At 45.0% G+C, this 16,308-nt stretch overlaps 1 protein-coding gene across 1 annotated transcript in view; it reads right to left on the minus strand.

The window, feature by feature from the left end:
* RBM19 (RNA binding motif protein 19) overlaps positions 1 to 16,308 on the minus strand; it is a 128,241-nt gene that overhangs the window by 11,871 nt on the left and 100,062 nt on the right. The window contains exon 24 of the mRNA XM_090063204.1: positions 9,823 to 9,944. Coding sequence (XP_089919330.1) covers positions 9,856 to 9,944 — 89 coding nt within the window. The 3' untranslated portion in view covers positions 9,823 to 9,855. The remainder of the gene's footprint in view (positions 1 to 9,822; positions 9,945 to 16,308) is intronic.

The following is a 16,308-nucleotide window of genomic DNA, read 5'->3' on the forward strand; positions in this document are numbered from 1 at the left end:
TAGCATCTAGTCCCAACAACCTTTAAAGTATTCATCCTCACAGCACAGGTAAGGAACCATCCCTGGTTCACAGAGATGGAAGAGAGGCACAGAGAGATGAAATGATTTGCTCACAATCTCAAAGGAGAGCAGAAAATTAAACCCAAGTAGTTCACATCCTGAATTAGTCCCTATAACCCCTTGAGCACCCTCTCTCTTCAGGCATTTCCTGCTCCCAAACTATTTCTCTGATGCAATCTAATGCCACACATTTCTCTCTGCCTCAAACACACCTGAGCATTACCTTCTATTCATGACTGCAGAAGACAAAGCAAATTCATGCAAGTCATTGATATACAAGACGCAAAGCAAATTCTGTTCTAAGCAGTTTTTTTATGCTGCCTTCATCTTTGCAGCATCCAAAAGCCTTCCAGTCGTGTGTTAAGTGATGTGACTAACATGTCACATGTAGTTTGCTCTTCCTCTCAAGCTGGACGAGGCAGGACAGTCACGGGGAGCCAGGCCTCATTTGTTGCCAGATTACAACATGCACCTTACAATGTGCAGAGAGCAAGACAGAAAACAGCATAATGTTCTACTGGGTTATTTGAAAGGAGCATCTCCATGGCTGGAATGGAGAATGATCAGAATAATGTACTGACGCCTGAGCTGTAACTCCCCCAGTTCTACACTGAAAGGGGCCTGGATGCTGCTAGCAGCTTTTACCCTCAGCTGTTTGTCAGGAATTTAATAGGTTCTACCCTAAGAGCTTAAAATTGTTTGCATAATCCAACACAAGGGATGGGACAGCTGTGGATCCAACTGCAGTCTTTTATGATATTGTTAGCCCAAGTTTCTAAAAGGGCAGACCAAGGAAGTTCAGAATGAACATTTAGCCTCAATTACTTCGATGGGAAACTCTGACATTTACCTCAATTAAGTCAGTTTCACACCCAAAATTTGTAATAGTAAAAAAAATCACAAATGTGGGGGAGGTGAGGAGGGAGAACATGTTACGTATGCTTAGATTTACAATGCACCTGCGAAAGTCCAGCATCCAAATCCACCAACTTTCAAGGAGACAAAAAACAACTCCTGTCGGTCTCTGAAACACAACCATTAGACAGCCACCAACAACACTTTTAGGAAGAGGCATAAAGGGATTTAAAAATCCTTTTTCCTTTTTATTGTTCAGTTTAACCAGCAGATAGGGATCAGCAAATGTTCGTTCAGGGCTAGGATCACATTTACAAATGGTGCTTGCCATGCAGATTAAAGGCAATAGGGCTGGCTGTTAATCTTTGACATTGTAATCAGCCCCACTTCTCTCCACTCCATAGCCTTTGCTCTACTTACATTTTACTCTCTCCTGACACACAACAGAGCCAGATTCTTAGCTGATAAAAATCAGGATAGTTCTACTGGAGTCAATGAAATATACCAGCTTATGCCAAAAGAGGACCCGAGCCATAATGTTAACACACAAACACTCTCTCTCTCCATAAACTGACAATAGGACCATGTCCACAGTACCATGGGGACATGGCTTATGACTGGTGCTCCTAAACATTAACACTATACAAATAATAATCCTAGTTATTCTTGGATAAAACTCATTAAGATGAAATTAAGGCTGACAGTGTGCAGAAGTAGTTTAAGGGTAAAAACTATTCAAACTCATGAAGTATCATATGGAAGTTAAGGACTTTTGCTATTCGATCATTAGAAAAATTGAACACAAAGAAGTCTGAGGTGAATGCTTTCTCAAGGGACCCAATTTAAAAATTCTTTTCTTTTTTATTAAAATCAATCAATATACTTGTCCATTCTCAGAAAACTAATTTGAAGTAAGTGTTGATTTGGGGTTGGGTACAGAGTTCTTCATACATAAAAAAGCTAGTTATGAGTTCTTGCTTTAAGAGTAGAAATTAACTTAAATTATACTATGGAGCTGTGATCAGCACCTTCATAATTATATATACATACACACAAACATGCAAAAGGCCTAAGCAACATCAAATAGATTTCTTTGAAACTAAATTGTCTGAAAAATTAGCCAATATCAAACTGCTGAACAAGATAAATATCATTAAGGGAAAAGAAAATCTTCATTATGTTAGAAGAGAAAAAACCTACACAAATGTTTTCCAGCCTGCTCACAGACAGGGAATAACATGTTTTAAAAACATATCAAAGGGTTAAATTAATTTTCATTAAAATTTAAATTTGAGAAGGCTCCCTTCTCCCTTCCCCCTCCCCTTTGAACGTTTGACTGGCAACCATTTCATATTTCAATCTCGGCAGAACAAATTGAATTAGATGTTGAAACCAAACTCTGCTCTGTTCTCTAAAGCCTACATGCTCTGCTTGTGCTAATCCTTTTCGTTGCTGCTGCAGAGCACAGAGAAGCTCAGCAAGAAATCTGCCCCACCACAAAAGACAATGCAAAAAAAATTCAAACCCACAGCCCCGCAAAGCCTCGCTTAAATTGTCTTCTGTGTGACACATGTGCCTTAAAGGGACTAGAGTCAGATCCCCTCCCATCCCAGACCCTACTGCCGGCTGTCAACAGTAAAATGAATATCAGCTACTTGTTGTCTTTACCTCTAGGAAGTGAATCTGCCTTTTGGTCCAATCTTCAACCATTTTATAAACAACTTTTGGAAAATCATTTCAAAGGAGCCTTAGAGATTTTATCCAGAAACTTAACTTCTCTTTTACATAATTTCCCCTCCCTCCCAGTTCTCAGTTCCAAATATGCAAATTCCATTAGCACAAGCCAATTGGAAACCTTACCATCAAAAGATGCATCTCTCCCTAGCCTGTCTTCTCAATTTCATGCTGTGAAATCATAATACTCTTGATGACCTCACAGCTATGTTGAGACTGGTCTTTCCATTTGTTTTTTTCCCTGCCCAATAGCATAGTAGGTAAAAGCAGAATCAACTAGTGCACAGAGCAGGAAACAGGAATGCCATGTTATTTGTCATTTGAAATATGGTAATGCCACAGGTACTTTGTAAACAGAGCAAAAAGGTAAACCTTGACACAGGGGCCATGTCCAGACGAATGTGGCCATGCAGTATGCAGTGCCCCAAACACATTCAAGCGTTCTCTGCACTGCAAGGGCATGCTGCCTGCGCATGCACTGCTCCATTTTTTTCTGCAGGTTTTTATGATCTCCTGGATATCCAGGGGGTCAAAAAAACGTGTGGAAAAAAAAAACCCCAGAGCAGCGCACACACAGGCTGCATATGCCACTCAGAAGCAGAGCCAGGCTGCCTGGAGCCACACTCTGGCTGCTGGCAAGGCTCTGTGTGGCAGAATCACTGCTGCTGCAGCCCTGGGAGGCCCTCAAGACCCCAGGTAAGGCTGCTGGGGCAAGCCCAATGCTGGCCCCAGCCTCCCCTACCCCACCTGGGGTACCTGCCGTATGCTCAAGAGCATGTGGCACAGGTAGTCCCCAGGTACAAATAGCAGTGGCACAAGTGGCACTGCTACTTGTCCCCAGGGAACCAAATGTCCAAGAGAGTTTAAACATAATTTTAATCCCATCTCTGCTACTAGCACGTGGTCTCATCTCAGGAATGCTGTTTTAACAGCCCTGTGCCTCAGTTTACCCACCTGTAAACTGAGACCAGTACCCATCAGCCTTTAAAGGATGCATTATGTTTACACACTGCTTTGAATATAAGAAGGTTTGCTCATGGGCTGGGCATTGTTGTGTGTGTCTACATTGCATGTACAGTATAAATACCCAAGCTAGCTCAGGCACCAGAAGCAGCCCAGAGTTAGATGTCCTTTCAGTCCTTAAGGTGGCTCAGAGATCTCTACACTAAACTGCAATCTATGCGAGTGTACTCAACTTTCTCTGGTGCACACCTGAACCTGCATCTTGGGGTTACATGTCAGGTAAAAGCAACAGTTCGCTAGTCTCAAACTAGAAGTACATGTCTGGCAACATTACAAGATCACCAGTGTAGTTCAGTGCAACTGAAAGAGCAGAGGGTTGCAGGCCACCTGAAAAAGGTATAACGGCAGACACTGCTCCGGCCAGGAGCAAAGGACCAGAGTGGCAGACTGCCGCTGATCAGGGACAGAGCTGCTCAGGGAGTGCCGTGTGTAGATGCTTACTCAGAGGCTAGCTATACTGCTCCTGGCTCTAGCCAATGCCAGCTGTCCTTTCCCCTTGTGTTGCTTTTTCCCCTCCTCCATGCCTTGTCTCTTGCTGCCTTCTCAAGAGGAAGGTGTTAACAACAGCTGTATCTGGAGGCATCCTTAAATTAAAGCTGTTCCAAAGGGACATGCAGTATTTCAAGGCCCTGTACTTATTCCAGATGCACTGTGTGAGGCAGGCGGTTATTTAACCCAGCTTGGATTATTCCTGCAGTCACGTAGCCACCTTCTCTTTTATCACAAGAGCCCCAATGCTGTGCATGCTTCCGTCACATACAGCAGCCCTGGAAGGCAGACATATTAGAAAGGTTATTGGTCAGCCGTAGGCCCAGATGTATTTTGAGTCACTATTCATAAGGCCACCAGGGTTGTGGGTTTAAAAGAAGTCCAATAATAAGTAAGGTTATGTGCATCCCACTGCTAGGTGTATTGGTTAGTCTTGCAACAATAGACAACAATCGCTGAGAGGAAAACAGCCTCTCTCAGCACAATCTACGCTAAACACAAACAACACATGTAGCTGGGAGCTGCTGGACTTTCTGTACATGCATCAAAAAGGGGGTAGCTCTGGGGACTTATCTAAGGCTGAGAGGGATCCTCCCTGTACTTCCTTAAAAATAATTAAAATTAGACAATGCAAAACAACAGAAAACTAGGAAGCAATCCAGCATTGGCTACGAGATCAGAATTAGCTTGAACATCAACCCCCAGCATGTGAAGGCCAAACTTGCTCCCTTCTTGGGGAGTGGCTTTACAACCAGAGAACACAATGCAGTCCCAGTAGCAAAGGTCATCTTAACCTTTTTCTCCCAGGCACAAGGGTTCCTCCTTTAGTACTCGGCCTCACCCCAGTCAGAGTTTGGTAACCTGCAGCACTCGTTACAAGTGGCCTGAGCAGCCTGTGTTGCATGCAACAGATCAAGATGCGGACAGACAGCACAGCAGCACATAGAGCAGGAAGCAGAAAACAGAGCAGCACATCATGCCAGGAGCACAGGGGAGGGAGCAGAAAGCTCAGGAGCCAACCAGGCAGGGGCAGGGTATGAGAGTGGTACTCAGGGAGGGTGTGGTGTTAATTTGTGGCAGGCTTGGTTTCCACTGCCCTATGTCATCCCCTTTAAGTCACTCCCACCTGGAGGTGAATTAATGAAATCTCTGCCTGACCACAGCAAATCAAAAGAATGCACTCAACCCTTTCTCAATACCAATACCTCCTTAAGAGTGGGATCTTTCCAGTCATACACCAGGGTCAGAAGTTACACGTAAACTGGTTTAAGTAAGAAAGAAATCAGTTTAAACCTGTAACAGAACAGAAGCTCAGAGCATATAAACCAGTTTCAAAATGGCTGAAACTGGTTTAAGATAAACCTGGCTGAACACAGTATCAGACTGAATTGATTTGAGTCAAACTGGTTTATGAAACTTCTGTCCCAGACTCTTTCCTGGTTCAAGTTAAATCAGAGCCCCCCCAGTATGCTTTCCAGCCCTGGGCTAGGCTATCCTCTGCACTCCAGAAAGCAGGGCTGGCACTGCCCTTCTGCTCTGTAGCAGAGAGGCCTGGCTGACAAGCAGGTGGGGCAAGCCCAGCTGGGGATGTGCAGGAGAGGTGACCCTCAACAAGACAAGCCCTGGCTGGGGCCAGGGAGGGGGTGTTAAATACCCCTCCCCCCACTCAAATTTACTGCTGGCTGCAACTGTGGACTACAAATTCCAGAGGCACCTAGAAGCAGGAAAAGGAAGTGATGAGCAACCTGCAGAGTCCTGGTTCTCTGATTTTGGACTACAGGAAGTGAACACACAGCCCATGCTGACTAGGTGACAGAGGCATGCTCTAGGATCCCCTGGCTTCTGGCCTTAGCCACTGCAGGCATGTGGCTGCATTTCCTGAATCAAAGAAAAATGTCTGTTCACTTCTGTTTCAATTTAATCTGTGCAGCTTAGACTAACCTGCAAAGGCTGAATTGATTCAGCCTCAGGGTTTTTTGATTGTCTGTACTTAGCCATTATGTCAAAGTCCCAGGGAAAGAGTTAATATACAAAATGGCATGGAATCTATAAAACGACTAAGTTACTGATGTTCAAACTGGGTCAATCTTTTTACTCTTCTTACCAAAGATAAATATTTACAATGTATTATGCACATTTCGGGAAAATCCTTACCAAGTACTCAGCTCTAAGAATGAAAAAAAAGTTCTACATACAGAGTTTTAAAACTCTATAATGTGCAAAAATGACTTTATGTTGTAAACAGAAATGTTGTAAGCTATTGTAATCTTACACAAGCTAGTCCTGGTGTTAGTTCCAATGGCGGGAAAGTAAAAAAGACAGTTTCATACCCAAAAATAGTACTGTAAGCTTCAGTGTGGATCCCATTACTGGCTCACCTAGGTCTTCTGTACACAAGATGAGGGCTGTTTTTGAATAGCAGCTTCTGATAGGGCTGCTCATAAGCCCTTTGCATCCTTGTGGTGCCATTCAAGGACAAAAAGAGATGAAGTGTCCACAACCCTCTCATCCACAATTTAGCTCATCCACAATTTAAAGCATCTGATCAGCCTTTGGAGAGAGGTAATGAGGTGGATCCATGCAGTTGCCACCTCAAAAAAAAATCAAAAGTTGCTCAAGGGGAAAGCATTTTTTTCCTCAGTCACATCATTGTGGATCCTAATGAAGGTGACTGCCAATCAGAGTCCCTTCAGGAAGTGGTAATGAGGAGTTCCAGTGGATCAATTGAACAATCATGATAGCACCATTCTTCCCAGCTTGGCATCTAAGATAGCAGTACTACAATTTTTCCTTGACAAAACCTCATTCCTGTGATCCTGATGGATCTGCACTGACATAAAAAAGGAAAGATGGAAAGGCTATTTATAGTAAAAGTAGTTCTTGAAGATCTGATCATTGTGGATCCTCAAGACCCTTCTTCCTCAGAATAGGAAGTGTAGCAAGCAAGAATCTCATCCCTGAACTCATACAGAAACCTTTCTATGGTATCACTAAAATCACATTTTTCTGTGGTAGGCTCTCATGAGAAGGGTACCTGGAGAAGGGATGTGGATGTGAACAGGGTAGCCATGGGCTACTATACCCAACATTCATTTGTACCAGGCCACTTTAGACCAAGCCTAATGAAGAGCGGCCAGTTGGGTCCATAAGGCAATTGCTAGCTCTTGATTATTTCTTACAAGTCGACAGGAAATAGTTTCTTAAAACGCACTCAGGAGATCCATTCTGAGGATGACTTACAAACCACACACTTATGTGAAAGGAAGGGCAGCAGAGCAGACAGCTCCCAGGTTCCTTCTTGCTGTTATAGGCAGGAAAGAAGGAGAGAGAGAGAGTCATGGTCACTCTGCTCTTGTGGCTCTCACATGGGAGCAGAAGGTGGCACAGGCACACGCATGGCTCCAATGAGCACCACAATTCAAATGTCCTATCTTATATGTGGAAGGCAAGATATACATACAGGTATGGGGGGACAGACAGACAGACATTGCTGCAAAAAATGTAAAAAGCTGTTTAGCACATACTTCCAAATGAAAGGTGAAAGTGTAGCCCCATCCAGCCACCTCCAGTGAACAGGAATTTACAATAAATGCACTCAATTAAATAGGCAAAACTACATCTACGCATGGAAACTCACCAAACAAAAACTCCTGCACGACTGGAATATTAAGTTAAACCTGGCAGTAAGCATAGGAATGCTCATATCTGCAGGTAAGGATGAAATGTGCTTCTATATCTGTCCTCTGCACCGTAAGTAAATGTCTTTAAAGCATGTGTAGCCAATAACATCCTGATGCACTAGACTCTAGCACCAGGGCTGGGCATCTCTATGACAGATTTGCTCTGAGGCTTTAAACACAGGTAGAGGGAGAGCTGTGATCTGCCATCATGGCTGCAGAAGGGTGCCTCAGGTCTAACTCCTAACATAATTAACCAGCATTAATTTCAACAGAAGCTATTACACCATCCCTAAAGCATGAATCCCTGGTTTCTTCCTTTCACCCCAAAGCCATGGAACACAAGGGAGACATAGTGTCAATCACCACTGAAGACAACATGAACAAGTTACTTTAAGTAGCTTAAACAGTCAAAGGAAGAAGGCCACACAACAACTAGAATCCTATTACATGCCACTTTGGGCCTAGGTGCCTTTTGTTTTGTGTCACTGCATTCCATTTCCAACATTTTTTTCCAGTGAATTTGGTCCTGAAAAGACAGTCAGAGCATCTCTTCACACAACTGGTATTTCTGGGACTTGACAAGTACACCTTCCCACTGCAACAGGTCTGCTGGCATGGAGGGGTCTGACTGAAGCAGACAGTGCTTTGCCTCACTCAGTATCTCATCTCTCTGTTAGCGGTATTAATTAGATCCAATTGTGAATATCGACCCTAGAAGCTAGACTAAGAGCAACATTTCTTCTCACATTTGCCAGCTAGTGCTAGTAGTGGGTCACCATCAACCAGGTGATATCAAATCAGTGACTTAAAAGAGACAAAGAGCTCTGTATCACAAGCCCTCCTAAGCTAGCCACTCCCCTTGCCTGATGACAGTTTTTGGTGGGTGACTGCAGACTACCACATCAGTATCTGACAGCACAGATATCATCCAGCTGAGCTGGTAGCATCTGAGTGACCTTGAGGTGCCTGGTCCCTATAGAATGAACCTTTGTTCATTCTGTGGAGGTCATCAGTAGCAGCAGGGGAAAGGAGATTGCCAAGCTACCCATTTTGTGGCAGCTGCTACTGGTTGGTCTCTAGACAAGTTCTTCTGGCAGCCCATCTGCTTGCTCAACTGGAGCTAGGGCATGTGAGGGAGACTTTGCTAATCTTGGCTTCACTGGGTTCCCTACTGGAACAAAAACTAGGATGTGCAGCAAGCTAATGCAGTAATCTGGTGACTGACCTTAACTCAAAGCCCAAAGTGACTGAATTGGACCTGAATCTGATCAACCATTTTCCTAATAGGGCAAATACACTGATGTGGGTGAGGATAGGTAGCACCTGGGGTTGAAGGGACAGGGGAGAAGGGGGAATTAAACAACAGGCCTGTTTCCAGATGATGGGACAGACAGCTTTTGTGGCTGGAGACTGGGAAATCAGGGCTCTTAGTTTCTAGTCCCAAGTCTAAAACCAACTTAAAATCTTAGACTTCTCACTTAGCTGCTCTGCCTTGCATTCTCTCAGGGGAAATATCTGGCTCATGGAGCAGTGTAGGGCTTACCGTTTCTAAGGTACTTGGGGATGCTTGATGAGAAGGGTGGAATACACAAGGATGAAAAGACAAGAGCAGGAGTTATCTGAATGCTCAAAGGAAGCCTATTCCTTCTTTTTTCAAAATCCATTGCCTGCTACAGGTGGAAGGAGTATGCACTGTACAAAAGTCCTGGCAAATGGCAAGCAGCAATGTATGATCCTGTGCTAAGCTCTCTGCTACATAATTGCCTCATCTCCATTTGTCTATTTGGACTGCTTGCTGTACCCAGTCTGACATGCAGGCTATAAGCTCTGTGGGGTAGGGACTCCTATCTAAACACAACAGGACTGTGTAAATCAATGACTGTATTGCCCATGTGTTGCCATAACAGGAACAGTAAAAAACAACTCATAATATGCAGTGCATTTTGACGGTGACTGCCCGCCCTGCCCCAAGTACACGCACCTTTGGGGCACTGTGTAGCAGCAGAAGAGCCTGCTAATGGTCTCCATCATCATCATATTCTTCTTCTATCTGCTGCAGGATTTCATCCAAAATCACGGATTGCTTTTTCTTCTTTGAGAAACCTGACAGCAGGGAATAGGGTGGGTGAAGAAGAGAGAAGAAAGACACAGTTACAATAACATCTGCATCTCAAGGCAATCCTCCTGCAAAGTGATCCCACAACCTGCTTATACTGCGCCTTCTGCAGTACCAGCAACAGTCACATCCAAACCCTTTAGTGTTGGCACAGCAAGAATAAGATTTGGGTGTTTCTGCCTCAAAGGCTCTCCTGCTCAAGTTACACTGCTCCATCCTGATGTCTTCTAGAAGCTAAGCATCACTTTCAGTGGCAGAGGAGGAGATGGCCAAGTAAGCCCATGCCCCAGTCTCTGCTCTGGTAAGGCCTGGAACAAAGGGTAGCAAAAGAGATGATTGGCTGGGGAAGATCCCATGCTGCTCATACTCTTCCTTAAGAGCAGAGGAGAGAAGAATAATTCCAGATCTGGAAGTGGCTGTCCCCTTATCTTTGTAGAGGCAGCAATGGCAGGGCAGGGCAGTATAAGGGGCTTGGAGAGTGCATCTCTCTCCCCTTGCTTCTTTTAAGATGGGAGATGTGTGTGAGGTGTGATCAGGGACTGGACTGTAGGAGGGGTAGGAGTCCTCTAGTGAGAACACACCTTTGTGCCTCATTGGGCAGTGTCTGGGAGAAATGGATGTCTTGAAAGTTCATGTCAGAAGCCTGCCTGGGAGGCTTAAAGCATTCAACTGGGGAGGCAGGAGGAAGAAAACAAAGCATCTGGTCTCAGAGACGCAAGGGTGAGGGAGATAAGTTAACCTGGAGACCATTCCTTATGCCAAAGGGGCACCTCCTGCACAGAGAAGCAGGCAACCAGCAGCCTCCCCACCATCCCCCCTGGACAGGCAGTGGAGGAGGGAAGTAGGCTGCCCCCCATCAGCCCTTGGCCACCTCCCAGGCTGCCTTTACAAATCACTTGCTTCCCTCCTTGCTAGTTCTTCCCCCCCATTCCCCAACTCTCTTCACCATCCCATCCCCTTCCCACATAAAGCTCTCAACTATCATTTGCTTCTTCATAATAATCAAGCTCTGGCAGCACACAATGGCCTCTGGAAATTGAATTTGCAGGGAAGTAATGGGAGCTGTGGCAGTGGCAGCAGCCAGAAACAGAAGGGCAGATGCGGCAAAGCATGAACTAAGTGCCTGTCACTCTCCTGGCTCATGTTAATGATGGGGCTCTGCCACGGAGACAAGCCTGATTTCACTCTGATCCCCAAAAAGGGGCACTCCCTGGGGCTAAGCATTCCACAGGAGCAAGGGCGCTGTGAGGAACAACCACAGCTCTCTGCCACCAGGGCCAGCTGGATGTTTAACTCTTTGTAGTGGTCCACTGGGCTAAAGAGCTTTTGCAAACAATGCAAATAGGCCCTGCTTTAGAAAAATACGTTGGGTCTCTTGAAATGCCAGCTTCGTTACACCTCCTCCTCTACTGAATTCATTCATAAGGAGCAAGAAAAGGGGGCATGGAGTCTCCAGACAGGATTCATGCTAGTAAGGTTCCTGGGTACCAGAAGCAAGGCAAATGTTGCTGAAAGGTAGAGGAAGAGAGACCAGTTCCATCTGACACTTATCAGAAGAGGCTATGATCCATTCCAGAGAAGACTACACTCTGTCTTGGAGGTACAAATCCTTGTGTCCAGTGATCACCACCACACCTTCCTGACCTGCCAGACTGATCCCAAATGTTACTGGTGACTTACGCTGTGTTACTTAGTTGCGATTAGTTAATTAAGTCACATGGTCCTTTACTGGCCCCATCTTTGACTGCTGGTGCCAGCACAACTGTTTGCCTGACACTAGCTCTTTGGGAATGTTTGACATTTGGGGTAACTTGCTTGGGGAATTATTGTCCAGAGAGGATGCAGAGGGCAGTGTGCACAGCTGGGGTTAATTAATTTAAGATGCCAGGTGAATACCCAGGAAAAATTTAGCACCTGGCTGTAGTGGCAATGGAGACTTTTACCCTTCCTCATTGAGATGATGGCCCAGCAGTAACCTGTCTCTAATCAGCAACAATGCCCACTCCATAGGAACCACAGACAAGCTCCCTACCCCCTCCTCCCCATGATAAGTATAGGAACAGCTGTTTAAACCCCGCTCCCAGACATCAAAAGCCTCACTGGGTTTCTCAAACAAACAAACATACCATAGGACTGAAGAAAGGTGTAAAATAAATAAATGGAACAAGCTGTGCATTTTCTTTTACTATTACAGCTGCTGCTGGAGATAAACAACAAGTAAATGTCACAAAACATCAATACAGAAGAAATTAACCTGACAAAGGCTCACATCACCCCCCCCAAACAATTTTGCATTTCTGGAGTTCCCATCTAATGATTTTATTTTTCAATTAATTCCTTGACAGAATGCCAGAATTGGTCTCCCTCCACTTCTGCACTTCATGAATTCTGTGGGAAACAGGCAGAAGTGGGGGGGGGGGGGGGAAGATGAGAGAGGAAAAAATATATTTTCTTGATGTGCCTTCCACCTCTGAGGCAGATCCTTGGACAGATTAAAGGGGCTAGAATCATCTATTAAGAAAGCAAAGAAACCTAAAAAGATCCTTAAAGGGAGAGGTACGGTGGCAGCTGTATTTGGCCCATGCATTGAAAGCTAACCCAGTGAAACCTGTCTGATGAGCTAACCTGTTTCAAAGCCTGGCACTTCACAGATATTGGCAACCTTAACTCTGGCCTAGAACCCTACCCAGCTACCACCTGCAGACCCTATAGTACTGCCCAGCCACCATCTGACTAGCATTGATACTGTGTCATTTCCCACCTTACTTTCCAAATTCAGGATGGACATCTTCCCGCCATTTACTGCCATTGTTCCTTCCCCTGTCTCCATATAGACTAAAGACCACACTACATTGCTACTGAGAAATGAGAATATCTCCTTCACGTGCAGGCAACAAATCCAGAAGACACCTTATACTACAGATTGAACGAAGAAGGAAGAATTACAAATGGACCCTGTCGCACTAATTTACATGTGGGACCATGGACACACAACGGGGGCTGGAGTCGAATATGAAATAGTAGTCCTGTACCACTATAAAGGAGATCAGAAACAAGCTACATACATTTAGGGAAGGCAAAAACTGCTGTCAGCCTGCACATTTATGCTGAAACCTTAACTCCTAGTTCCCAAGATTCAAACAAAAGCCAACCAACCAGGAAAACCTCCTCTCGATATACAGCAAAGTCAAATGATTTGGTGTTGCTTAAACAAACCCAAAACCATTAATCACAGTAGAATCCAACATGTTGATAGGTTGCTTGTGACTTTGGCTTATCTATAACACCCACTTCTAATGTGCTTTTAATCATCTCTAATCCTCATTACCCATGTTGAACACAATGCTTATAATATTTTATCGATCACTTAGGAGTCCTTCATAAACTATTTACTACACACAAAAACCTATACTAACAGAACATTACAGTTACAAAATCTAGTGCTCCAAAAAGCAGGAAATGTAAGAATGAATACCGCCTGTGCAATCTTAATATGATCCCATATGTGATACAGTAGATGCAGCCTGAGGATCTCACCTTGCCTTCCCCAAAAGAGGCATGAAATGCTAGTGGCTTGTATCGTTCTCTCTTACAGTGTGTTAATGCCCAACTTTAAAAAAAATTGTTCAACATTTTCTGGGACCATGGGTGCTCCATAATTAAAACAAACAACCCATTCAACACAAAATGTCAGATGTGTTGTAACAGATATGTGTGGGTTCAATCCTCATTACCATAGCACTAGAGCCTCCAGTCTAACAGAGGCCTCTGCACAACAGCCATACAAGGTAGGATACAGGTTTCCCTTGCTTTTTGCTGTACATGCGTTCCTGGAAAACAGTGCATTACTTACATTTAAATGAAGGAAACCCACTTTACAATGTAACAAATAGGGATACATTCCAAGACCTTGACTGTACTGACCCCCAGACCCATTTCTACCACTTTTACAAGACAATTTTGGTACTCACCAACAGCAGACGGTAAACGCAAACACAGGACACTATTATAATAGGGTTGGCAACTACAGAAATACATGTTGCAGACATCAAGCAAGGAGCACAGATCCACACAGGACACTATATTTTGGTGTATGTCACTCCCACGATGCGCCGCACAAAGCAGCTGACTGCGGGCTTCCACACCAATCACATAAGAGTGAATTTACCTTCCATATAACAAATTTTTGGTATAAAAAGCATCACTGCATAAGAGCAAATTCACACATACAGAACCTGCATAAAGCGAGGGAAACCTATAGTGCTATTATCTTAATTTGAAAGTCTAGGAGATGAGGTACAGAGAGACCAAGAACAAGGAGACCAAGAAACATGTGCATCACTTACTCTGTATTCTTTGTGCTGCCTGGGAGGAAATTTTGACTTCAAATATTGCACACACACACATGCACACACACTGGAAGTTAACCGATGTCACACAGGCTGGTGGTGGTCAGATATAAAACTCGGGACTCCTGGCTGCTCCCTCCCTCTCCCTCCCCTAGCTAACACACATTTCTGGGGAGCTGGAAATATATGTTCCAAGGTACACAAGCAGCACTGGCAGGGAGATTTCAGCAGCTGAGCACGTACATCTGAAGGAGCTTAAGAAATCTGAAAAGGGGCTGCAGAAAGCCTTGTGAATGGGACACCATCTAGGAAAGAACTCTTCCCTCTCCTAAGCTGCTTGCCTTTTGTTTAGTTCAGTAATACAAGCTGGCAGGGGGAACTGGCTGGCTCTGGGGATGAGTAATGAGAATGCAGAGCCTTTCACCTCTAGGTCGTCACTTGCAATCTAGCTCAGATCACAGAGTGAAACTTACCACTAACCAATGGCTCTTTGGTGGCCTGTGGGAAGTCGGTCAGTCACCAGTGTGGTCTAGTGGTCAGGTGCACTTCACCTCTGCACCAGCAAAAACCAACCAGGCTCCTCAACAGCCTCTGTAGCTTTAGCCAAGAATGAATGGGTTGCAGGGACTCAGCTCTTGTGGCGTTAGACAGCACAGCTGCGACTCCAACAGGGGTGGCAAAGAGTTTGGACACCAGCGTAGGCAGGGGGTGGGGGTGAAGAGCTCTGCCAAGCCCTGTGCTTGCTGTACTGTTCTGGGAATTCAGAATGTGGAGCTGTCAAACTGGCATCTTTCCTAAATATCAAATAATAATTATATTCTAAAATACATACACAGATTCTATAGCAGCCCTGATGAAATAATTAAGGAGGCTGGGGCGAGTCCCTGGCTCTGTTCCAGACTTCTTGTGACACTTTAGCTACATCAATCCATGCCTAAGAGTCCCCATTTGTCAGTCCCGTCTGCAAAGTCCAAGGAATATGCACAGAACCTTGTGCAGTGGGGCTTCGAGCTGTGTACAGACATTACAGGCAGGCCCTCATGCTCTTCCTAAACAGGACCCTGCTACCCAGATGAGGGATTCTCGGTGATTATGTAGGCATCAGCTTGCTGGGAGCATGAACAATCAGTTTGCCATTGGTGCACACATCACTGCTGTTCTGCTCTAGATTCTGCTGCTCTGAGTACAGTAGGGTTTGCCTGCTAACTAGCCCATTTTCTTTCTTTAAACCAGGGATAGGCAACCCCCAGCATGGGTGCCAGAGCATGGCATGCAAAGGCATTTTGCTTGGCACGCACACCTCAATGTGGACAGTGGGAAAGGGGCCAGGGCTGTACTGCCACAACAAGGAATTGGGCCCCTCACAGCTACCCTGCCACCTGACCCTGGCACACCAGCATCTTACAAGTCGAGGTTGCGGGTGTTTTTGGCACTCTGCCCAAAAATGTTGCCAACCCCCGCTTTAAACCATAAGGAAAGACAGTGGGGGTGGGGCATGAGGGGGATTACCACAGGATTACATGGCAGGGCTGCGGATGCCACACTAATCCTGCAGGGTTTTACTCTCTGGGTACGACATGTGTTTGCATTAGTTACAGATGCTCTTAAAAAGAAAACTCCACAAAGTGGAGGGGAAGAGAGGTACATGGAGGTGAAAGGGACACATTTGTAATGAAATGATATTCAGGGACTTCAAAGAGTTCTTGGAAAGCAACTGATCTACAGTGGCCATAGGTAGAGTAGGGGGTAGAGAAGATTGGGGGATCTTCTAAAAGACTCTGTAATACCAGCACTGGGTTTGATGCTTACAGGAACTGCAATATTAGATGAAACTAATGCTAGTCCAGTGTCCTGGCTTTAACAGTGAGCAGCACCAGGTGTTTCTGAGAAGGGTGAAAACCTGCATTGTGGGCAGCGATAGAATAATCTTTCCTTTCTGTGAGATATATGCAGGTTGTCTGAAGCAGGACTCTGGACAGGTGTCCAGGCTGTTCAGAACGTA

This window comes from Crocodylus siamensis, chromosome 9 (assembly GCF_052110815.1).
Source record: "Crocodylus siamensis isolate JL-2025a chromosome 9, ASM5211081v1, whole genome shotgun sequence".
Taxonomy (NCBI): Eukaryota; Metazoa; Chordata; order Crocodylia; family Crocodylidae; genus Crocodylus; species Crocodylus siamensis.